At 38.1% G+C, this 20,264-nt stretch overlaps 2 protein-coding genes across 2 annotated transcripts; both read left to right on the top strand.

Annotated features, from left to right (window-relative positions):
* The first annotated feature begins 2,748 nt into the window (after nucleotides 1–2,748).
* On the top strand, nucleotides 2,749–6,038 carry LOC107585613 (lumican-like). Its single transcript, XM_016272740.1, has 3 exons — nucleotides 2,749–3,049; nucleotides 3,923–4,828; nucleotides 4,909–6,038. The coding sequence occupies exons 2-3, from the start codon at nucleotides 3,949–3,951 to the stop codon at nucleotides 5,061–5,063; spliced, it is 1,035 nt and encodes a 344-aa protein (XP_016128226.1). The 5' UTR covers nucleotides 2,749–3,049; nucleotides 3,923–3,948; the 3' UTR covers nucleotides 5,064–6,038.
* Nucleotides 6,039–10,373: 4,335 nt separating this feature from the next.
* On the top strand, nucleotides 10,374–17,135 carry kera (keratocan). Its single transcript, XM_016286754.1, has 3 exons — nucleotides 10,374–10,491; nucleotides 14,290–15,164; nucleotides 15,720–17,135. The coding sequence occupies exons 1-3, from the start codon at nucleotides 10,475–10,477 to the stop codon at nucleotides 15,881–15,883; spliced, it is 1,056 nt and encodes a 351-aa protein (XP_016142240.1). The 5' UTR covers nucleotides 10,374–10,474; the 3' UTR covers nucleotides 15,884–17,135.
* The last annotated feature ends 3,129 nt before the right edge of the window (nucleotides 17,136–20,264 follow it).

Raw genomic sequence — 20,264 nt, 5'->3', positions numbered from 1 at the left:
GTGTGAGAAAGAGAGAGAGAGAGAGAGAGAGAGAGAGAGAGAGTGAGAGATGGAGAGGACACAGTGTGGGATTGTGTATGTGCAAATATATGAGTGTGTGTTCCATAGAGCTAAGTGTATGAGAGGTATATTTAACAACTGTGGCAGTTTAAAGCGTCTCTTCTTACTTGAGGGAAAGAGCTAATATCATCTCATTGCACTGGGCAAGAGCTTTAAAGTTGAAGCTTAAGGAGGACAGCAGAGGCTCACAGAGGAGAATGTACAGTATAATATCAGCATAATATTGTCAGTTTAATATTAATTGTATAAAATAATTTGAAGTGTCATTATTTTCATTAATGACATCCAAATGACACATTTATTATTTGTGTTGTGGGATTTAAGAAGTATAAATATCACCCACAATCATATATCTGCACAAAATGACTAAAATATATCTACATACTATACTATCTTCTGTGAATGCCTGTTTCCTGCTTTTAAAAAATTATCTAAATAAGCAAACAAATAAAAGGATTATTGTGAAATAATGTTTAAAATAAGAAATAACGCACTTTGTAGCATATAAAACAGTTTTGTTTTTGTTATTAACTAAAACAAATAAAGCTGAAATAAAATATAAATATTAGATGAAAATTTAAACTTGTCTTGCAACTAACTGAAATAAAGTTGGTGTTAAAACTGAAATAAATTTGAATTAAAGTTAATAGATGTTTACAAAAAGACAATAGTAAAATGACAAAAGCACATAACACAATTACTAACATTTAAACTAGAATTAAAATTAAAACAAAATAAAATCTAATCCAAATGTTAAAAATATTATAATAGTGTATTACTAATATAAAATAACTAATATATATTAATATAAATTCACCTTCAGATCTAAAGTTGAAATGTTTTATATAAAAAAACAATATGATGAGTGTTGCTATCAAATGAAAAATAAATAAGATTGTAGAAGTGCTAAAATTACTAAAACTGAAATAAATATCAATTGTATTTCAAATAAAAGAATAAGAAAAGTGACATAAATTAGTAGTACTTAAATTTAAATGAAAATGAAAATATAATAAATACTATAATATTATGTAAATAATACTAAAGATTTCTGATAAATGTCACATTTGAGATATAAAGTCTAAATTGTTTTATTTTTAAAAAATTATATAATATAATATAATATCATATCATATAATATCATATCATATAATTAAAATATAATCAACTGACAGCACCAAAATAAAGTAATAATTTCTGCTTTATTGAATAATGCAAATTTAAAATCAGCACTTTAACACATTCCTGTCACAATTAGAATTGATGCTTTGTGCGCCATATCATGACAGAAGTGATTCATTCTCAGAATGGCAGTCTCCCTCAAAATAGGCCTGTGCTGAAACCTTAGTGTGAGCTTTGATCAGCTCTCAGTCTCACATGCCTCCACAGCATGTAAGTGTGTGAGCTGTAACATCTTAACTAGCTTGCTGGTATTATATTAAGTGGATACTCTGAGGTCTGAAATTACCCTCGCAGCCCCCGGTGGCACATGTGCTACCATGTGTGTGTGTGAGCGTGTGTTTGCCAAAGTGAGGCTCAGCACTGAGTCTGTTTGTGGCAGTACTGAGGTGTCTGAGGTGCATTTATCCACCTCAGGATCACCCAACACTTGACTATTTGTGTCCAAACTGAGTCTGAATATCTCTAGCTAATTAAGAGGAGAGCTGATAGCAAGAATTTTTACATAACATAACATAAGGGAATTTACATAAGTGAACATATTGTTCTAAAACAGCAGCAGTTCAGAAATTTCCATAAGACCAATTTGCACCAAACACCAAGAGTGATGTTTAACTTTAAAAAGATTTCATAAATGCAGTTGTGGACTTGCCTGTGCGTAGTTTTGAAGACAGAGGGAATTTACCCACTAACGTCATTGTAAACTAATGAAGGTGAGAGGAAAAGAGGACATGATACTCAACAGAAATCCTCAAGGAGACAGATCTCTCAGTAAACACACCAGAGTTGGTAAATGCTGGACCTTTTCATGGAACTGGTGTTGAGAATCTTTCCAGTGATCTTCAGGATGCTGAGGCTTTCATTTTCCGTGTGTGTCAATGTCCAGACAGGAAAGACCGTGAGAACACAGCTGGACAACAGAATACTCTTACAAAATACTTAATAACATCATTACTCAAGTTGGGCTGGTAATAATCAGGCTTGAGAAGACACCGGCTTTATAGTCAAATAAGGTTTAAGATTAAAAGATGGCACACTGTTTGATGATATACAATCTACCAGCTGTTATGAATTGGATACACTCTCTGTTCAGATAGACAACACGGTTATGTAAGTCTGCTTTTGGCCCACTACCCTCTTATTTGGTCAGTTTTTCCGAGTCTTTTTTACAGCCCAGTAGTCTAATAGCAGGCAGCTGCCATCGCAAGTAGCCAATTTTATTATAAATTTTTTTTGTATAGATGATTTTCCAAATAGTTTCATTAACCTTTGCTTTGTTAAGAACTTTTTTTTTTTTTAATGAGGAATGCTTATAGCATTGGCTATGATGGAGCCGATGGTGGAGGTGTTTGTAGGCTTATTTGTGTCTCACACACAATTGTTGAATTGTTTTGAGGGATTGTTTGGAAAGGATGGGATGGAAAAATGTGCGTGTGTGTGTGGTGACTATACAGGTATATATATTTTGCAAACCCTCCCTAGTTAGTCTTTATTCCTTTCTGTGTTCCCTGAAGAACTACATGTACCAAACTGCTTTGCTACACCTGAACCTTGATAGAATCCATATGTTTCTCAGTGAACAACTGCTGACATCTACACACTAGAACAGCCTCACTGCGGTTTTCTATCAATCTTGGGCGACTAAGGTCTGGCTTGAGTCTCTCTCTCTCTCTCTCTCTCTCTCTCTCTCTCTCTCGCTCGCTCTCTCTCTCTCATTCTCTGCTTTCTCCCTCCCTTACTCTTTCTCTCCAGAGTCCTTGGGCCACACACAACTCTACCTGAAGTCGTGCACAGAGAGAGAAGCAGGAAGGTAAGGATATCTAGAATCTGCAGTTATGAGTAGAAAGCTCATGCTCACTTTTGTTCTGTCTGGATGAGATTATCAGAAATCTGCTTGGCAGATTTTTGGGGTGGACTGAAGAAAAAGTATGATCATATTGTGGATATTCAGCTTGGTAATGTTTGAGAAGCTTCCATGCACGCATTTCATTCAAAATAAATATATATTTTTTAAAATAATTTATTAATTATTGAAAATGCATGAGCTGATAGAATTATGCATGCATGAATTTTTAAATTGTGCATGAACAGAGAGAGATTATGCAGTACTGGATTTAATTTGGCATTTTCCATGAATTGTTATACACAAGTACAGTTGCAAAATTCCATGCATGACACCTAAACTAATTTATTCTTCTTTTCTTTTAACTTTCATGAAACATTAATTGATTAATTAATATTATAAAAGTACTCTTGCATTATTCTTCTCAAGTTCTATAATTTGCCACTCAATAATTCTTCGGCATAGCATGCAAAGACAAAGTGAGATATAGGAATGAGGTAAGGTTAATGTAACTTGAGATGAACTTAGTTCTGCATATAAGTAATGTGGGTCTAATTTGCAAAGGGAGGAATGGGCCTATTTGCATTCTTGAGGATGAAGTCATCAATTTCCATTAGAAGAATGTCTCTGGGTCTTGTTTATATCTGAGGCTCACCATAGAAAGTTCTGTTATTCTTAAACATTTTTTTCCACATTTTAATAATGCCTCTTATGTAACCATGTAAACCGCTCTTCTCTTCTCTTCTCTTCTCTTCTCTTCTCTTCTCTTCTCTTCTCTTCTCTTCTCTTCTCTTCTCTTTTCTTTTCTTTTCTTTTCTTTTCTTTTCTTTTCTTCTCCAGGTTCGATTGGACTAAGTTGTACAGCCATGTTTGCTCTTAGCTTCTTCCTGTTGGCTGAACTGCTATGTCAGAGTTTGGGTCAATACGATTACTATGACGAACACTACGTCCCCTCCGCACCATTGGAGGTACTATCATCTCCCACTTGTGCCCAGGAGTGCGAATGTCCCCTCAACTTCCCCACAGCCATGTACTGCAACGAGCGCAACTTGAAGTTCATCCCTATCGTGCCGAGTGGCATCAAATACCTCTACCTACAGAACAACTATATTGAGGAGATCAAGGCTGGCGTGTTCGATAACGTCACCGACCTTCGCTGGCTCGTTCTCGACAACAACAACATCGCCAGCGACAAGATCCAAGCCGGTACCATTGATAAACTGAGCAAACTGGAGAAGCTCCTCTTCAGTTATAATAAGCTGACCAAACCCCCTGGTCCTCTTTCGAAGTCTCTGGATGAGTTGAAATTGATCAGCAACCAGCTGAGCTCGTTCCCTGCTAGCACCTTGTCTGGGATGGAAAATCTGACCACCCTCCACCTGTCCAAGAACAAGTTGACCACCGAGAGCATCACAGGTGCCTTCAAAAGCCTGAAGTCCCTCGTTCTGCTGGACGTGAGCGAGAACAAGCTCAAGAAACTTCCCTCGGGAGTTCCACCTTCGCTTCTGATGCTCTATGCCGACAATAACGAAATAGACAGCATTCCTAACGGCTACCTGGCCAAGCTGCCGGCCCTGCAGTACCTGCGTGTCTCTCACAACAAGCTGGTGGACTCTGGAATCCCTGCAGGTGTGTTCAACGTGTCTTCTCTCCTTGAGCTCGACCTGTCTTTTAACAAGCTGAAGAGCATCCCGGAGATCAACGATTTGCTTGAGCATCTGTACCTGCAAGTCAACGAGATAAACAGTAAGTCTTACTCCATTTCCATCTGTTTACGCTACAGATTTAGCATGGTTTTTACTCCATTTCGACTTCTGTTTCTTCAGAGTTTGACCTGACAAATATCTGCAAGTTCAGCTCCCCGGTCAACTACTCTCGACTGAGGACCTTGCGCTTGGATGGGAACAACATCAAACACAGCAGTATGCCAGATGACACAGCTAACTGCCTACGCCTGGCCTCAGAGATCATCTTTGATTAAAGTCACATCTCGCCAGTAGTTTATCAAACACATTTAGGCTATTGCTCCTATTAGACACTCTGATTGACATCTGCACGTCTTTATTCATGATTCTGGCAACCACATCTGTTTACATGCACGCTGACGACAATATTTTCTCTCTATTGATGAACACATCTGTATGAAAAATGGGCAGCAGTAGTCTGGGATCTTGAAAATCTGGCACATAAAATATCAGTCTTGTATGGTACTGTATGAAGAGTAGTAGTCGAATTAGACAAGATATTCCCATCTAAAGAAAGACATATTTGTGCAAATTGTGAATAGCCCATTGTGCACTGCATAAAAAGTTGCACTATATGTCATCTAACTGCATCTTAATATTTCCGCATGTTAAATACCTTAATCATTCAAAATTGTAATCATGTTATTAATGAGCCTGCCGGTAAGGAAATTATATTAAGAGTACAATTTATGGATAATAACCATCTAATTGTATATAAAATTGATAAATGTGCTGCAGTGTTGAAGGATATCTAGAATTCAACTGAAACTGAAATGCACACAAAACTAAAATATATATATTGAGTGAATTTGCTGATGTTTAGCTAACTGCTAAGTAAATCTAAAGTTTTTTTGTTTATTATCATTTAACTGAGGAATTTCAGTGCCAAAATGTTGTATTAATACCAAATTGGTATCAGCTTGAATTTCTGAACTCTGCCAACATTTATACCATATTTTATCTGCATGCAGTTCATCTAATTTTGTAACAACAATTGTTTTCAATTCTATGGTAAACAACATTTAATTTTTTGATGTATTCAATACACCATTTCACATCATCACAATGTTAGTCAAATCATTGAACCACAAGAGTAACTTCGGCAGACTTGTTGTAAAAGTTGTAATTTCCCTGATTTGTTGTTTTATTTTGTTTTTTAAAAATGCCAAAGCAGTTTGTTCGACTTTATTTGAATAAACCAGATTTCTTACTTGTGTGGAGGGATACTGATGGCATCAATCCTAATAATGAGGTCACATGTAGAAATTAATATATTAACATTATACACATTATTCAAATAAAATAATATAATACATTTAGCCAAAATAATCTGTTAAATATTAATAATTGCCTCTATTTTATCATGGAAATTCTCCGAAGCATCGTCGCAGGAAATCTTCAGTAGATACTAGAAGTCGTAAAGTCTTTAGGATCTTATGATTCATAAACATAAGGTCATCAATCTTGACTACACCGACAGTAAGAAAATTGCTCCCTTTACACACAGGAGAGCTACTCCATGTTTTATTATTTTCGTCTTGTTGATCTTCCAGCTTGACTCATGTGGATTTCCATTTCTGAGTTCTGCTGTTTGGGATGAAAAGAAACTTCTGGAATGAATCTGTTCTCCATATTCCTCCTTTCTGGCCTTTCAGCCAAACTCATGGATGGACAAAATTCTATAAGTTTTGCCCTATTTGAAGCAGAGCCATGATGACAGAACTGCTTCCTGTAGGAAACATGTTTTCTTGATGTCTCTAGCTGAAGTACAGGCTATGGATATAAATATAGTGATTGTAAGATGAAAAGGCTTTTGTATGGAAGAGCTTGTATAGGGTGTTATTTAACTTAATATCGCTGTCAAAGGTAAGAACATATCAAAGCAATGTTAAGAGTAAGGATTATTGAAGTAATTTTAACAATAAATCCCAGTCTGCGATCAAATTTACAAACTCTCAGATTATGTACTGAATTTGATGACAAACTAGATGGAGTATGCAGGTGTGTAGAATAAATGCTACATGGCCAACTACATCTGCAATGTTGACATTATCCTTTGACCATATGTACTTGCCATGTGATTTAGCCCTACTAGCAAAAAGCACATAAAGATTTACTTAAGTGTTAAACAAGTACAGTTCAGCCCTGCAGAACAATTCGAAATTTCTTGGTAGTTATATAACACTTAAACTTAAAAAGAGCCGCTCATTTTGCACTGCTACTCCATTTTTAATTCAACTTTTGGCCTTGTGTGATAGCAAAGTGTCCACTGGCTGCACATTTCAGAAGCTCAGTAGGTTGGCGGATACAGAAGGTCATCCGGGTTTGACTAACTGTGAATACTAAGCAGTCTGACATCCTTCCCATTTGGCATACTGCTTTTGCATAGCGTGTAGCTGGGATGTTCACATATTCATATATTCACATATATTCAGACGCAGGGCCAGTATTTGAGGTAGCTGTAAACATTCATTCCCTTCCTCAGCTCAGGACATAGCTTCATAAAATACAATCATAAAATAGCCAAACAGTTGGTAAATTTTTTCCCTTTACCTCCTCCAACCATCTGCTCCCATCTCTATCCCAAATCACACCTTCATGACAGGCACTTCAAAAGTTGCATTTAACATAACTACAGATCTTTCTGCACAAGTCTGAGCTAGCACTAAAAATTAGTGTTTTATTTAAAACAGTAGAGTTGCAGGCAGACAACCCAGCATTCCAGAGGAATGGAGGGTCTGGGGTGACCATGTGATAGTTATACAGAGAGACACTGTGGGAATTCTTTTGTTAGAAACAGATGATGGATATGCAGTTCTCACTTTTATTGTTCTAGATGTTGATGTTCTGTCTCTTCAAAGCCCATATGAGTTTATTCCGTGGAGCACAAAAGTAGCTCATTTACAGTATAACATAGAATGAATAATCAGTGCTTATGCGTTGCATGAGCTACTCTTGTAATTCTTTTGTTGAGCTTTTCTGTCCTTTCTGGACCTTGGCAGACCCTGGTCCCTCCAATTCACTGCATGGATGAAAACAGTGTGACAATCCTGTTAAAGTCATGATGTAACAGAAGTAGCAACAGATTGTTGAAGGTCTTGGTAAAATCCATCGATTGTTGATTGGATAAAGGCAGATCTGAATACTTGCAGTCGATTTTAAAGAAGGGGCAGAGTTAGAGAAGTCCACCATTTTCCACCAAGTCACAAGGTAAAAAAAAAAAACCATGGTGACTTTCCATTGATTTGTTTTGTGTTTCATGGAAGTAAGAGGGTCATCTGAAAAACAACATGATGAAATCTTAATTTCCAAGTGAATAATTTCATAACCTAACTAAAGTGCATTGCTAGGATACTGTAATGTTGCTGTGCCACTGCAAAAACAATGGAAATTTAATATTGCCATGTCATATGTTTTGTGTGCAATTGAGGTCTTGCTAGAAAACCACAGTCTGTTACTCAGTGTCTGCTAGACACTGGAGAGACTTGTTAAGGAAAAGAGACCATTGTGATGTTTTTTTAGCTCATCCTCCTACAGCTGATCTCTTGAGAGAGTTTCCAGTTGTTGTTTAGAATAATGACTGTTGTGCTGCACTGTTATGCTATGTGAAAACACAAAAGAGGCTTGCAAAGGTCCCCTGAGGCGATACAATCTGTTTATTTGATATATGTGATGTTGTCAGAGCATTATAAACTTGATTTGCGTGGCTCTGCACAGAGTTGTTTTTTTCCTTTGAAGTCTACATGAAATGGAAATTCACCCTATCTAAATTCATCTTAATGTTCTCAATGTGAACAATTCATCCATGCAACCGTTTTTAATTTAAAATGTCATAATTTGTCATGTTTGAGTGAAATAACAAACTTTTCTCAGAATTCTCCAATCATTTAGTCTGCTAAAACCCCACATATTTTTTTACAATCGACTGCAAGCACTCATTCAGATCTGCCACTCAACAGATCTGCCACTCCAATCAACAACCAATTGATAGAACCAAAGTTCTGTCATAATTGTTTCTTCTTCTATGTTAATCATGACTACATAAGAATGTTGGAAGTTGCATACTATCTGTAAAGTATAAAGTGTAAAGTAAAGAAGTGAGAAATGTTTTGGAGGTTCTTTTACGTCATGAGATCCAGACCCTGATCAATCTAGTTTGTCACTGAAACATTCAGGGGTGCGTTTCCCAAAAGCATAGTTAGCTATCAATGGTCGCAAGTTCCATTGGAACTCTATTGGTAATGACGGAACTTGTGACCATATTTGCTTTTGGGAAATGCACACCAGACTGGTTTTGTGAACCGGTTCATGAATGATTAGTTCATGAATTAGATAAGACAATGTCAGCGTAAACACTTCTTTTGTGGACCTCTTTTGGCATGGCTAAACATCTGGAGATCTGACAGGGCATGTGTACTTTGTACAAGTAAGATTGTGTGAGATTTGATAGTTTCAAATATTTAAGAACAGAAATCATGAATCTACTTTTATTCCAGACAGTAGAATCCTTTCAACAGGACAGAGATTTGCTCTTTTTCAATTGTGCAGTGGGACTTTAATCAGTGTCCTACCCAAATCAAAGGAACCCTACCCATATCCAACTTTCCTCTTCTCCATCTTGAAATGTCTACAACAGGATCCAGATGTTGAAACAGATGTCGCCTGTTTACTACTCACTGCCTTTTCATTCATTGTGAAGCTATGCGTAACTCGTGGAGAGAGAGAAACCTGCTGGGATATTATAAGAGTGCAGGATTAACTCTCTAATATCACTGTACCTTTAAACAGTTTTTGCATTCTAGCTTAATTCTACTTTTCTCAAGTCTCCATAAGTGGCTAATGGTTAGAGACTCGGACTCGTAACCCAAAGGTTGCGGGTTCGAGTCTCGTACCGGCAGGGATTGTAGGTGGGGGGAGTGAATGTACAGCGCTCTCTCCCACCTTCAATACCACGACTGAGGTGCCCTTGAGCAAGCCACCGAACCCCCAACTGCTCCCCGGGCGCCGCAGCAAAAAATGGCTGCCCACTGTTCCGGGTGTGTGTTCATGGTGTGTGTGTGTTCACTGCTGTGTGTGTGCACTTTGGATGGGATAAATGCAGAGCACTAATTCCGAGTGGGTCACCATACTTGGCCACATGTCACGTGACGTCACGTCACAGGGCGGCAAAGATCCCTCAAAGTTGTGTCCATTGAAAAGGAAGGGTTAAATGTCTCAAAGCCACCTACAACTGTTTGGAGGGTGTCATTTTTGACAGGAGCCCCTACCTCCCAAAGCTCCACAGACCCACACTGCACAAAGAAAAGAGTAAGAAAAGAGAAAAAAGTGCTGTGCTAGCAATAAGTAACTAGTGCATGTTTGTGGAAAGACAAGTGCACGCATATCTTTCAAACTTTTACACACACCCTTATTCATGCTCATCATCAAAGCTGATGTCAAAGGTTTGGCCTTGGGGAAGTAACATCACTAACAATTGTAATCTAATAAGGCTGCGTCTTCTGATGCATGTCTGGGCCAGAAAGAAAGTGGGAGAAACTGCAGACTGGACTCAAACTGGAGAGGAGAGCACGCGGGAAAGAGATTGACTGCAACCCCAAAAGTAGAACCAGACACTTTGCCTCCACCTGCACAAACCAAAATCAGCTCTATGACTGAGATGAGCAGGTAATGTTTTCATGTTGTTGTTTTTTTGTTTTGTTTTTTTGGTACGTTATGTGGTGGTGACGCAATAGGGAGGTGGTGGGTGTAGGGGGTTCATGGTATTTCTGTAGTTGAGTATTGAGATATTTTAAACACCCCTTCCTTATATTTTCCTTACACTTTCTAATTTTCTATGTACTTCTGCTGCATGTCTTCGTATAAGATAATGAATTTCGGATTTTAATTGTAATTGGGGGGGAAAATTATTGAAACGTAATAGCCAGCTACAGGATCATGAACTTGAAATGCATATGTATTATGTATGTACTGGCATCTAGCTACTTACATTGAAATACAACACAAAAGTGGCAAAAAAGTAACATAGTGTTAGACATTTACCATGATAGCACCATGATAGCATGATAGTACATGGTATTTTTGAAATACCATGGTATAGATTAAAATACTATGGTATGATCATATCACACATGTACCATGGTACCAGGACAGTTTGTTTTTAAAGGAAAGTCTTAGATTTTGCTTGTTTAAGCAGTGGAGGAGGGGTGTTATAATATGTGCAATTAATTATTTCAACTTTAATTAGTTTATCTTTTTGTAAAGCTAGCATTAACTGATGTTCTAAATATAAATTCTACTGAAGATAGTACTTATGCAGTTTTTTATGTTGGCTAAAACAATTAGACAATACTGAAAATTTCAAATAAAGTTTCTTAGAAGCATAAAGAAGTGAAATTGGACAGTGGACATTTGGACGGCACACTAGCCACAGAGCTAGAGCCAAATGTGGAACCGTGTGTAATTAACATAACTGCCCCAAACAGGAAATTAAATCTCTTTGAGAGCATGTGTTTTCTTTTAGTTGAAGCATAAATGTTCAGCAGTTGTCTTGACTATGCTATCATTTCTCAGTCATAGTTTTTTTACCATCTATGATGGATTTTATCCATGTTCCAATTCATTTTAATGATCAACTTCTATTAATCTCCCTTCAAAGATGCTGGTAAATTAAATAGTTTATTATTAAAGATATTAATTAACCGCAAAGAACATATATATCAAATATTGTTTACCAGTTTCAGAGTTCAAAAAGTTTAGGTGCCTTTTAAGGTGTCTTGAAGATACCCTCAAATATTTAACAGTTAGCATTAGCACTTAACACTGAGCAGTTTGGACTGTTCTAATCATAAGCAATCAATGTGATTATTTAATCCCCGACTTGATGCTCTCATGCAAGTTAGGACAGTTCATCTACCTGAAGACTGGGTGACTAGAAATCCAGTCTGAAATCTGTTAGCCATGTCTAGCCTCACAGGTGTGGACATTAGAAAAGCTGGCACCTACAATGATCTGGGATTTTTGTCGCAGACTAGTTGTAAACACAATAGGGTGATAAGGTTTAGTCTTGTAGTGTGATCTTGGTCTCAGAGATTTATAGAGCAGCAAGTCTTTGATTTTTTCCCTGTTGGCATGATGTATTCGATGAATATAAATATTGCACAGTCTGTCTGAGTGTATTGATGCCATCATTGGAATAAACAGATATCCAAGATACAGAGTATTTTAATAGGCTTAAACCTGCCCTGAGAATCACCTCATCATGTTCTGTATTTCACAGCCTAATGCTCTTAGTTGCCGATTTAGTGTTGTAGACCTCAACACAGATGTATTCAGTGTTTAGAGCTCTTTTAGGTTCCTGTGAATAATAGGTTTTGAATTCTGTAATTGGATTGCGTTGGTGTGTGTACTCTTTGCCCTTTAGACCACTGGTTCTAACGTAGAGCAGCACCATCCTTGACACGTGATGCTGGATAATACACTGGATTACTAATGGCCGTAGATTTCGACTGGAGGAGCCCATTGCAGGTTATTACAAAGACCGAGTAAGTAGTTGTTGTCGTCAGCAGAATTGAGAGCAAGTAATGACACAACAAGATCAATGCTTGGCAGTCAAACAATGACACCATATGTGGCTAGCTGTGCCGACTACAAATCAGCCTCTAAATCCAGACTAGTGCTCCCGTGGGGACAGAAATTTCAGCACACAAATTTTGGCGATTGTGCTCATTAAATAACAAATGTAATTTTGCAACAGCAAGTATCTCCAAAAATAAAGCAGATCACTTGTCATTTACCAGTCAAACTGGGAGTCCTTAACAAGGATGTGGATAGATAGATAGATAGATAGATAGATAGATAGATAGATAGATAGATAGATAGATAGATAGATAGACTCAGATTCATCAACTCAGTGGTCTGGTCGAGACATTTGTTTACTCGAAAGACAGGAGACAGGTGTTGTTTTGAGGGGCGATGAAGAAAAGGATGAAGACTCATATAGGCCTGTATTAGCCTAATTATAACTGGGCCAAGGCCCATGTCTTCTTTTGACCAACACGCTGGTTTAAGCACTGTCCATCCTCACAGGATTATGACTCTTGATCTCGGCAGGCTATGATTGGCTAAGGTTGTGTCCATCTGTGAAGGGACCATGAGATGCCATTGACACTACAAATAGGGGCAGGAGAGGGCAGAGTAGCTCAGAGTTTAGGCATCTGTACCCATAGCAAGAGATACAGTAGAAGAGCCCCAAGAAGACAAAGGTAAGATTCTAGCATTTAAAAATGTGCAATGGTAATGTACAGTTAAAATATCTTGGCAAAGACAGTGTCCACTTCTTCCATACCAATAGAAAGCCTTTGCCCTCCAGAACGGCATACTCTCAGCTTTGAGTCATGTTTTTCTGTTTTAATCTTCATGGCTTTATTTTATCTTGGATTTAACACAGAAGTGCACAGTGATGAGATTTCATTTATGGCACTAAAGTTTTCAACTGTTTTTTGATGCAGTTGTCCACAGAACTGGCTCTGCAAAGCTAGTATGGAGGTCATGATATAAAAGTTTTTTCTTGCTTTGAAAGACCTTTACAGGTGAAGCTGGTCTGATCACTGTGTATTCAGGGTGTCCCTCTGGTTTAGTATGAGAGTGTTGCTCGTAGAAAATTATCTCCCGACAGTCACTTGGAGCTCCGGACCAAAATTTAAACCAGATGAGAGAGAAAGCTCAGCTATGAATATGTTATCATATTATTTCTTGCAGACACACTTAACAAAGCTCAAACTTGCATTTGACAGATAGGAATGTGTAAAGATGTGTTTTAAAGGTGTGGAAAGGGCTAAGTCTATTTGAAATGGGAAAAAAACAAACCGAATCAGCCTCTCTGAAATCATTCAATGGATGCCTAGTAAGTAGGTTTTCATATTGCAACATGAGGGCCAGGTGTTGTTAAAAACCATGCCATGTTTGGTATACCTTGTGTATTCAGAAATAGGACATACCTGAACCCTTATGTTTGCCAGAGACTGTATTTTTTTGTGACTGTCTTCTGAATGGAGATGAGTAGCACTATGCCAGGCTTAAGTCAATCAAGGTTGACCTGGTATTCTGAGTTTAAGAGGATTGCTACTTAGAAGATGAAGACACAGGGAATGATAATCTTAACTAGAGGATGTTCCTCATTTTTTGTCAATGAGTTTATCCACTTAGAGAGAACCTGGGGTAATGTAGGGTGGACCTATGGCTACTCTTAGTATGGGGGACAAGCATGTTCCAGGCCCTGTGACAAGGGGGGCCAACTTACTGAAGGGAGAAGCCCATAAGTTTTTGTAACGAGCCCAGTGAACTTGCGTGACAGGCTTGTTTGGAACCAAAATTATTTCTCTAATTTTATTGTTAAATGGTTCCAATATTGTTAACAGCTTTTGTTTGTTTGTTTCTTCTTCTCTGTCTCTATCATTTTTTCAGGTTAAACCTAACCATGGAGTGGCTCATGGTTGCATTTGTGGCCCTACTTTTGGCCAGCCAAATCTGCTCTGAAGAAATCCCATATGAGCACCTTATCTCTCAGATACAGGCATGTCCTAAAGAGTGCCACTGCCCTCCAAGTTTCCCAAACGCTGTTTACTGTGACAACAAGGGTCTGAAACGCATACCTGACATCCCACCCTACACCTGGTACCTGTACCTCCAGAACAACCTGATTGATGTCCTGTCGGCTGACGCTCTGCGCAATGCCACACAACTAAGGTGGATCAACCTTAACCGCAACAAAATCACAAGTGAAGGCCTGGAGGCAGATGCTGTAAAGGCTATATCCAGCCTTGTACACCTTTACATGGAAGACAATTTGCTGACTTCCATTCCATCTCCTCTGCCTGCTAAATTAGAGCAGTTATGGCTCTCCCGAAACAGAATCTCAAGGATCCCACCCGGTGTCTTCTCTGGGATGGACCGTCTCACCTTGCTGGATCTGCAAGGCAACAAGCTACAGGATGATGCAGTTACTGAGGTCAGTCTGAAAGGCCTCAATAACTTGATCCAGATCAATTTAGCAAAGAATCAGCTAAATACCATGCCCCTTGGCCTACCACCCACAACCACACAGATCTTTTTGGACAGCAACAATATTGAAAAGATTCCAGCTGAGTACTTCAAGGGTCTTCCCAAAGTGGTGTCTCTCAGGCTCAACCGCAATAAGCTGGCTAATGGAGGTATCCCAAAAAATGTGTTTAATCTTTCCAGCATCCTGGATCTACAGCTTTCTCATAACCAGCTCACAGAGATACCCGTTATCTCTTCTGGCTTGGAGCACCTGCATTTGGATCACAATAAGATCAAGAGTAAGTCCACAACCAATGTTCTGAACATGCCCTGTTGTATGTTGTACATGTTGACTTCCTTTGTATTTTTTACAAAATCATTTGGTAAACAGGTCTCAAAATTATCTCTGTTCATACTGTTGCTCTTTTCTGGACAAAGGTCACACTACGGTTGTATCCAAAGCATATGACTTTCTGCCATTAAATAAGCAATGAAGTCAATACTTGCTTGATTATCTCTAAAGCTCTAAAGACTTTACAGGTGCCTTTGGAAACCTGTCTGAAACTAGTTTCCTTAAGAAGTTCCTTCATAATCAAAACACCACTTGTTAAGTTATTGGCTGACTGGAATCAAGGAAGCCTCTCCAAGGCCCAGGTATACTTCATTTTCATGTCCATGTCCAGACAGTGTGCACAGCTGTCTGCAGATCCTCCTGATTACAAAAATGATGGCGTGTGCACGGAACACGGACAGCCGAAGTATACTTTAGACTTTAGATACACCCTTAATTGTTTTATGTCTGCATGTCTGTGACTTTATCAGTAAGATGTGTATTTTTTCTGTAATTTCCATAGGTGTGAATAGCTCTGACATCTGTCCACATGGTGCGCTCGATGATTATCTTGATGAGAAGGGTCCACGTCTCCGTTACCTTCGCCTTGATGGTAATGAGATCAAACCCCCTATTCCACGAGAGCTGATGATGTGTTTCCGTCTCCTCAGGGCTATTGTCATATGAAGATGCCACACCATCTTGATACTCCTGTCCATTTCATTTACCAGACCTGGAAATGTATGGAAACTAAAACACTTGAAAAGGGTCTAAAAAAAAGAGGACTATCTATTTGCAAAGTTAGAAAATAAATATTGAAAACTGTACACTGCTGAAAAGACCAGCTGAGACTAGAATACATTTTCATGCTGGTCCAGATTGACTTATGCTGGTCTAGTCAAGTGAAACTAAGCTGATAAAGCTTTTGACCAAGAAAGCCCTGTGAAATAAGCTAGTTAAGAAGGCTGGTGAAGATACCAGTATCCAAAATATGATATATTCAGGTGGTCTCCTATTCTGGTCTTTTCAGCGTGGTAGAGATCAGTAAAACTGGTTCATATTTGCATTTATAGATGGTTTCTCGTGGCTATATTGTAAAACCACTGTGCCTTTCTTAATTTCATACATATGGAAAACTAACAGACCTGCTTTGTGGGAAACACCATTATCTGTTAAATGTTCTGTATAATGAAGAGTGCTCCAAAACAATTGTCCTCATTTGCAAGAAATGTAATTTCCCCATCCTGTGCAGAAACTATTTTATTGCAAACAAATCCATCTCAGTAGGTGTATCATTACCCAAAAACTGTTTTACCTCACCACACGATTCTGGGGTGTTTTTGGACAGAAGAGTTGTGGTCTGATTATGGAGCCAAATTGTAGTGAACTTACTTACTAATGAACTTAGTACATAGGGTGGTTTATTAGATTTTATTGAATGCATGGTTGTTCTTAGTACACACAGCACCAACAGAAGATAAACTTGTATTTTTTTCTTGCCTCTGTTATAGTGAGTGATATGTACTGACATAATATTTTTTTTAAAAAGCAAGTTTATTTCTACTTTTTAACATTGCTTTACATCTTTGTACAATCAGTATTTCAATATTCAATCAATATTTAGTGTGACATTAATTTTGAAATAAGCAGCCTCTTTAGGACAGGAAGATGTACTGTGACCTACTATTTTAATAATTAATGTAAATACAGTTTAATTATGGTACTACCCATGAACCTTCTAGGCTGATTTTAAAATTTATTTTTCACTAGAGTATAAAAAATAATGTGAATATTCTTTTTCAACGCGCAAATGTGACAATTATTTTTCTTTTTTTCATATTTATCACTTCTACCTTCTTTGCAGAAAAAAATTATTGTGTGAGATTAATGTCACGAACTGTGAGAACACTGTCAGAGGGAAAATATAAAATAAGATTAACGTTTGTTTGATGTTCCTGATTAAACTGGTTTCAGTAGTCCAGCATTGTCTCTGCATTGTCACTGATTCCTTTGTCATTATATATATCAAGCAGCCAGTCAGGTATCATTTTTAAAGGAAAATATAATACACAAGCAATGTACTATTCTACAATAATGTAACATGTGATTAGACTCGTGATTTATTTTAACTTGCACTCAGTTGTAGCTTTTGCTAAACATTCAGTTTCAGTAAAAGCAATTCCCATCTATTGAGGCGGTTTGTTTAAGATTTTTAGATGTATTGCAAAACTTCTCATTAGAATGTGGTGTATGGGAAATACTGTACCAAGCATATCTTTATGGTTCAGGAGCTCTGTGGTTACAAAAAAAACCTTTTAAAACAAGACAAAAGTGTGCAACAGAACACTCTGCAGAATTTAAATATGTATACACATCTGACAGAGAGAAAGAGCAACAGTGTGTGTACAGTATCTGGGTATCAGGTGAAACAGTAGCTTCATTTATTCTGCAAGGCCCAATGCATATATTTTTGGTTCCATCTGTTACACTGACTTTAGACATAACTGAATGCGTTACATTAAATCCTCCACCACACAGTGCAGGGCTGTGCAGCTTAAATTGATCGTGCAAGTAAATGGATTTCCTTGGCACTATCCAATGGATTTGCATGGATATTGATACAATGCATAGTCCAGCTAAGGAAATGTTTGGTGTATTTGGTGTCCCTTAAAGCTCAACTATATGTATATATATATAAACAGGCTTTAATTAAATAATTTAATAATAATTAAATAAATAGTTGCATACATATATATACCGTATATATATATATATATATAAAATTGAAGATGGCAGATAGTAGCACATAAAATAGATATGTTTACACACCCATAAATGTCATAATCAAAATATAATCAAACAGAGTGAGATTAGTGGTTAAACATGTCAGCAAGACTCTGAGTGACACTTAAACATGTCAGTGAGACTGAAACAAAATGCAGTATGTGTCAGATGTTATTAAAAATCGGAATTGCTCAACAGTCCTGGTCCTTAACATAACTAATGCTGGATTTTTATTTCATGTGACTCAGCAAAAATATGATTACCGAGTCGCAGAGAAAGAGAATTAGTATGGAAACATATCCCACCGAACATTAAGCAGGCACTTGTACGGCACTTCCTGATAGGTTAGCAGGTTTTCTGCAGTGTATCTCTGCACAGAAGTACTGAGCAGGGTTTTAGCACCAAGTCCTGGTGCAGAGCAGAATGGAGGCCTTTTCTACCTCTCACCATTGCACAACAGAGGAGCCTCACAGAGGGCCCATTGTACGCCGGGGCCCTGCAGATCCCTACATGAAAGCAGAGTATGCCTCACGCTCACCTCAGGAAAAGGAAGACAAATATCTCATACTTAGAACTGAATAACTTATGTGTCTCTTCAGGACACAAAAAAAAGATGGTTGTAAGGGATTAAAGGATTTTGCAGTTGGGGGTCTGTCAGCATGCAAATTGTGTGTCCGTTACATGTCTGTGTGTGTGTGTGTGTGTGTGTGTGTGTGCGATGCAGTGTGGTATGGGGTGGGCGCTGCTGTAGATGTGACCAAAACTCGATTTCTCCCTTTTCTCAGTCTCACTTCTTACCTTCACATATACGGCCAGGTAGGGCACACAGGTCTGGGAGTGTGTGTACACGTACACGTCACACACACCCAGAAGCATCCACACACAGAAACACACACACCGTGAGTGACCCATTGCCATTGGCCAGGCCCACCAGCCCTCTGCCTGTCCGATCTGAAGAACAGGACCATTTGGGAAAGGAAGAGAAAGAGGTAAGGGTTCTACTGTGTGTTCTTCTAAATGCTGGTGCTGTGCTTTAGAGCAGGGACCGGACCTAAGGGCTTCTTGGGGTCCCTTATGCTTCTTAGCCTCAGTTGTACTTGGCCACTGAGGCTAAGCTAAAAAAGCTAAAATGGACTTCATTGACTGTACTGAGGCTTTCATTTTTTTATTTTTTTTTTATTTTTGTCTTGTATATGACTGGCTTTGTAATATAAGGTGCACACCATGGTCTTAATGAATCTCCTTCTAGTTCTTGTAATAATAATGCACATTTGCAAAGTTAAAATAGTTCACGTAGTTCATATACACCTTTACTTAGGCTTTCATTTTTTCTTTTGTGGATTTCTGGCTTGACATACCTCTATCCTCCATCATCTTCATGAATCTTCTTACAATACAGTAATGTTGAAAGTGGGTTAACAGGTGATCTATGTGGTAGTGATGGCAATTTACTATTCCATGGTTTGTGGGGTTCGTTTTGTGTGTGATGATGTTTGTGCTTGATTTTTAAGAGAGTAGTCTATCTTTTTTTAAGCTTTACCAATAAAATATGAGTATTTGCAGAAAATGAGATAGGATAGTTGTAATTACTGTTACAGACTCTTGATGTCTGGTCATTAGCAAACTGTTCAGGTCAAGGGCCATATTAAAGAAACTTCCAGTTTCAAATCATCAGATAAATCTTCAGTTAGTCTCCAAACAGATGAGATTTAGTAGATATGTCTGTAATATGTGTCTTATTAAGCTACAGTGCTTATATATTTATGCATTTTGACTTATTGCAAGTAAATAAGTCATACATTTGGCAATATTGGCAGAACCACTAGAGAAGAAGTAATTGTAAAATCAATGAGTATGTGGAACGTTGTCGGGTAGAGCCAAAAACAACATTGGGATAGTTAGTTCTCACACACACATACTCACACAGGGTCTACGCACCGCAAACACTGTTGAGAGTGCGTAAAAGCCAAGCTCTGTGTGCAGTATAGTCCCTCTTTCAGTATTTCCCAGCTGAAGCTGTCAGGCACTGGTACACTGAAGCTTTACTGTGAGATGATTTTTCTTTCATAGATACAGACTGAACTAGTTTGCGACTCTAATCGATATCACCACTATATCATCTCTATTCATGATGTGGCGTGATGGCATGTGTTCATTGGCTGTCAGAAACCCACAGGGAACTGATTTATGTCTAAAAATGCAGTGGTTTCTAGAGTGCAGCTATGCCCCAAAATAGCCTTCACTGAGAGTTACGTGGATGTGTGTGTATGAAAGAGAGAGAGAT

The sequence above is a fragment of the Sinocyclocheilus grahami genome, unplaced genomic scaffold, assembly GCF_001515645.1.
Source record: "Sinocyclocheilus grahami isolate Dianchi unplaced genomic scaffold, SAMN03320097.WGS_v1.1 scaffold1.1, whole genome shotgun sequence".
Taxonomy (NCBI): Eukaryota; Metazoa; Chordata; class Actinopteri; order Cypriniformes; family Cyprinidae; genus Sinocyclocheilus; species Sinocyclocheilus grahami.
Note: the sequence above shows the minus strand (reverse complement) of the source record. Positions and strands in the feature narration are given on the sequence as shown.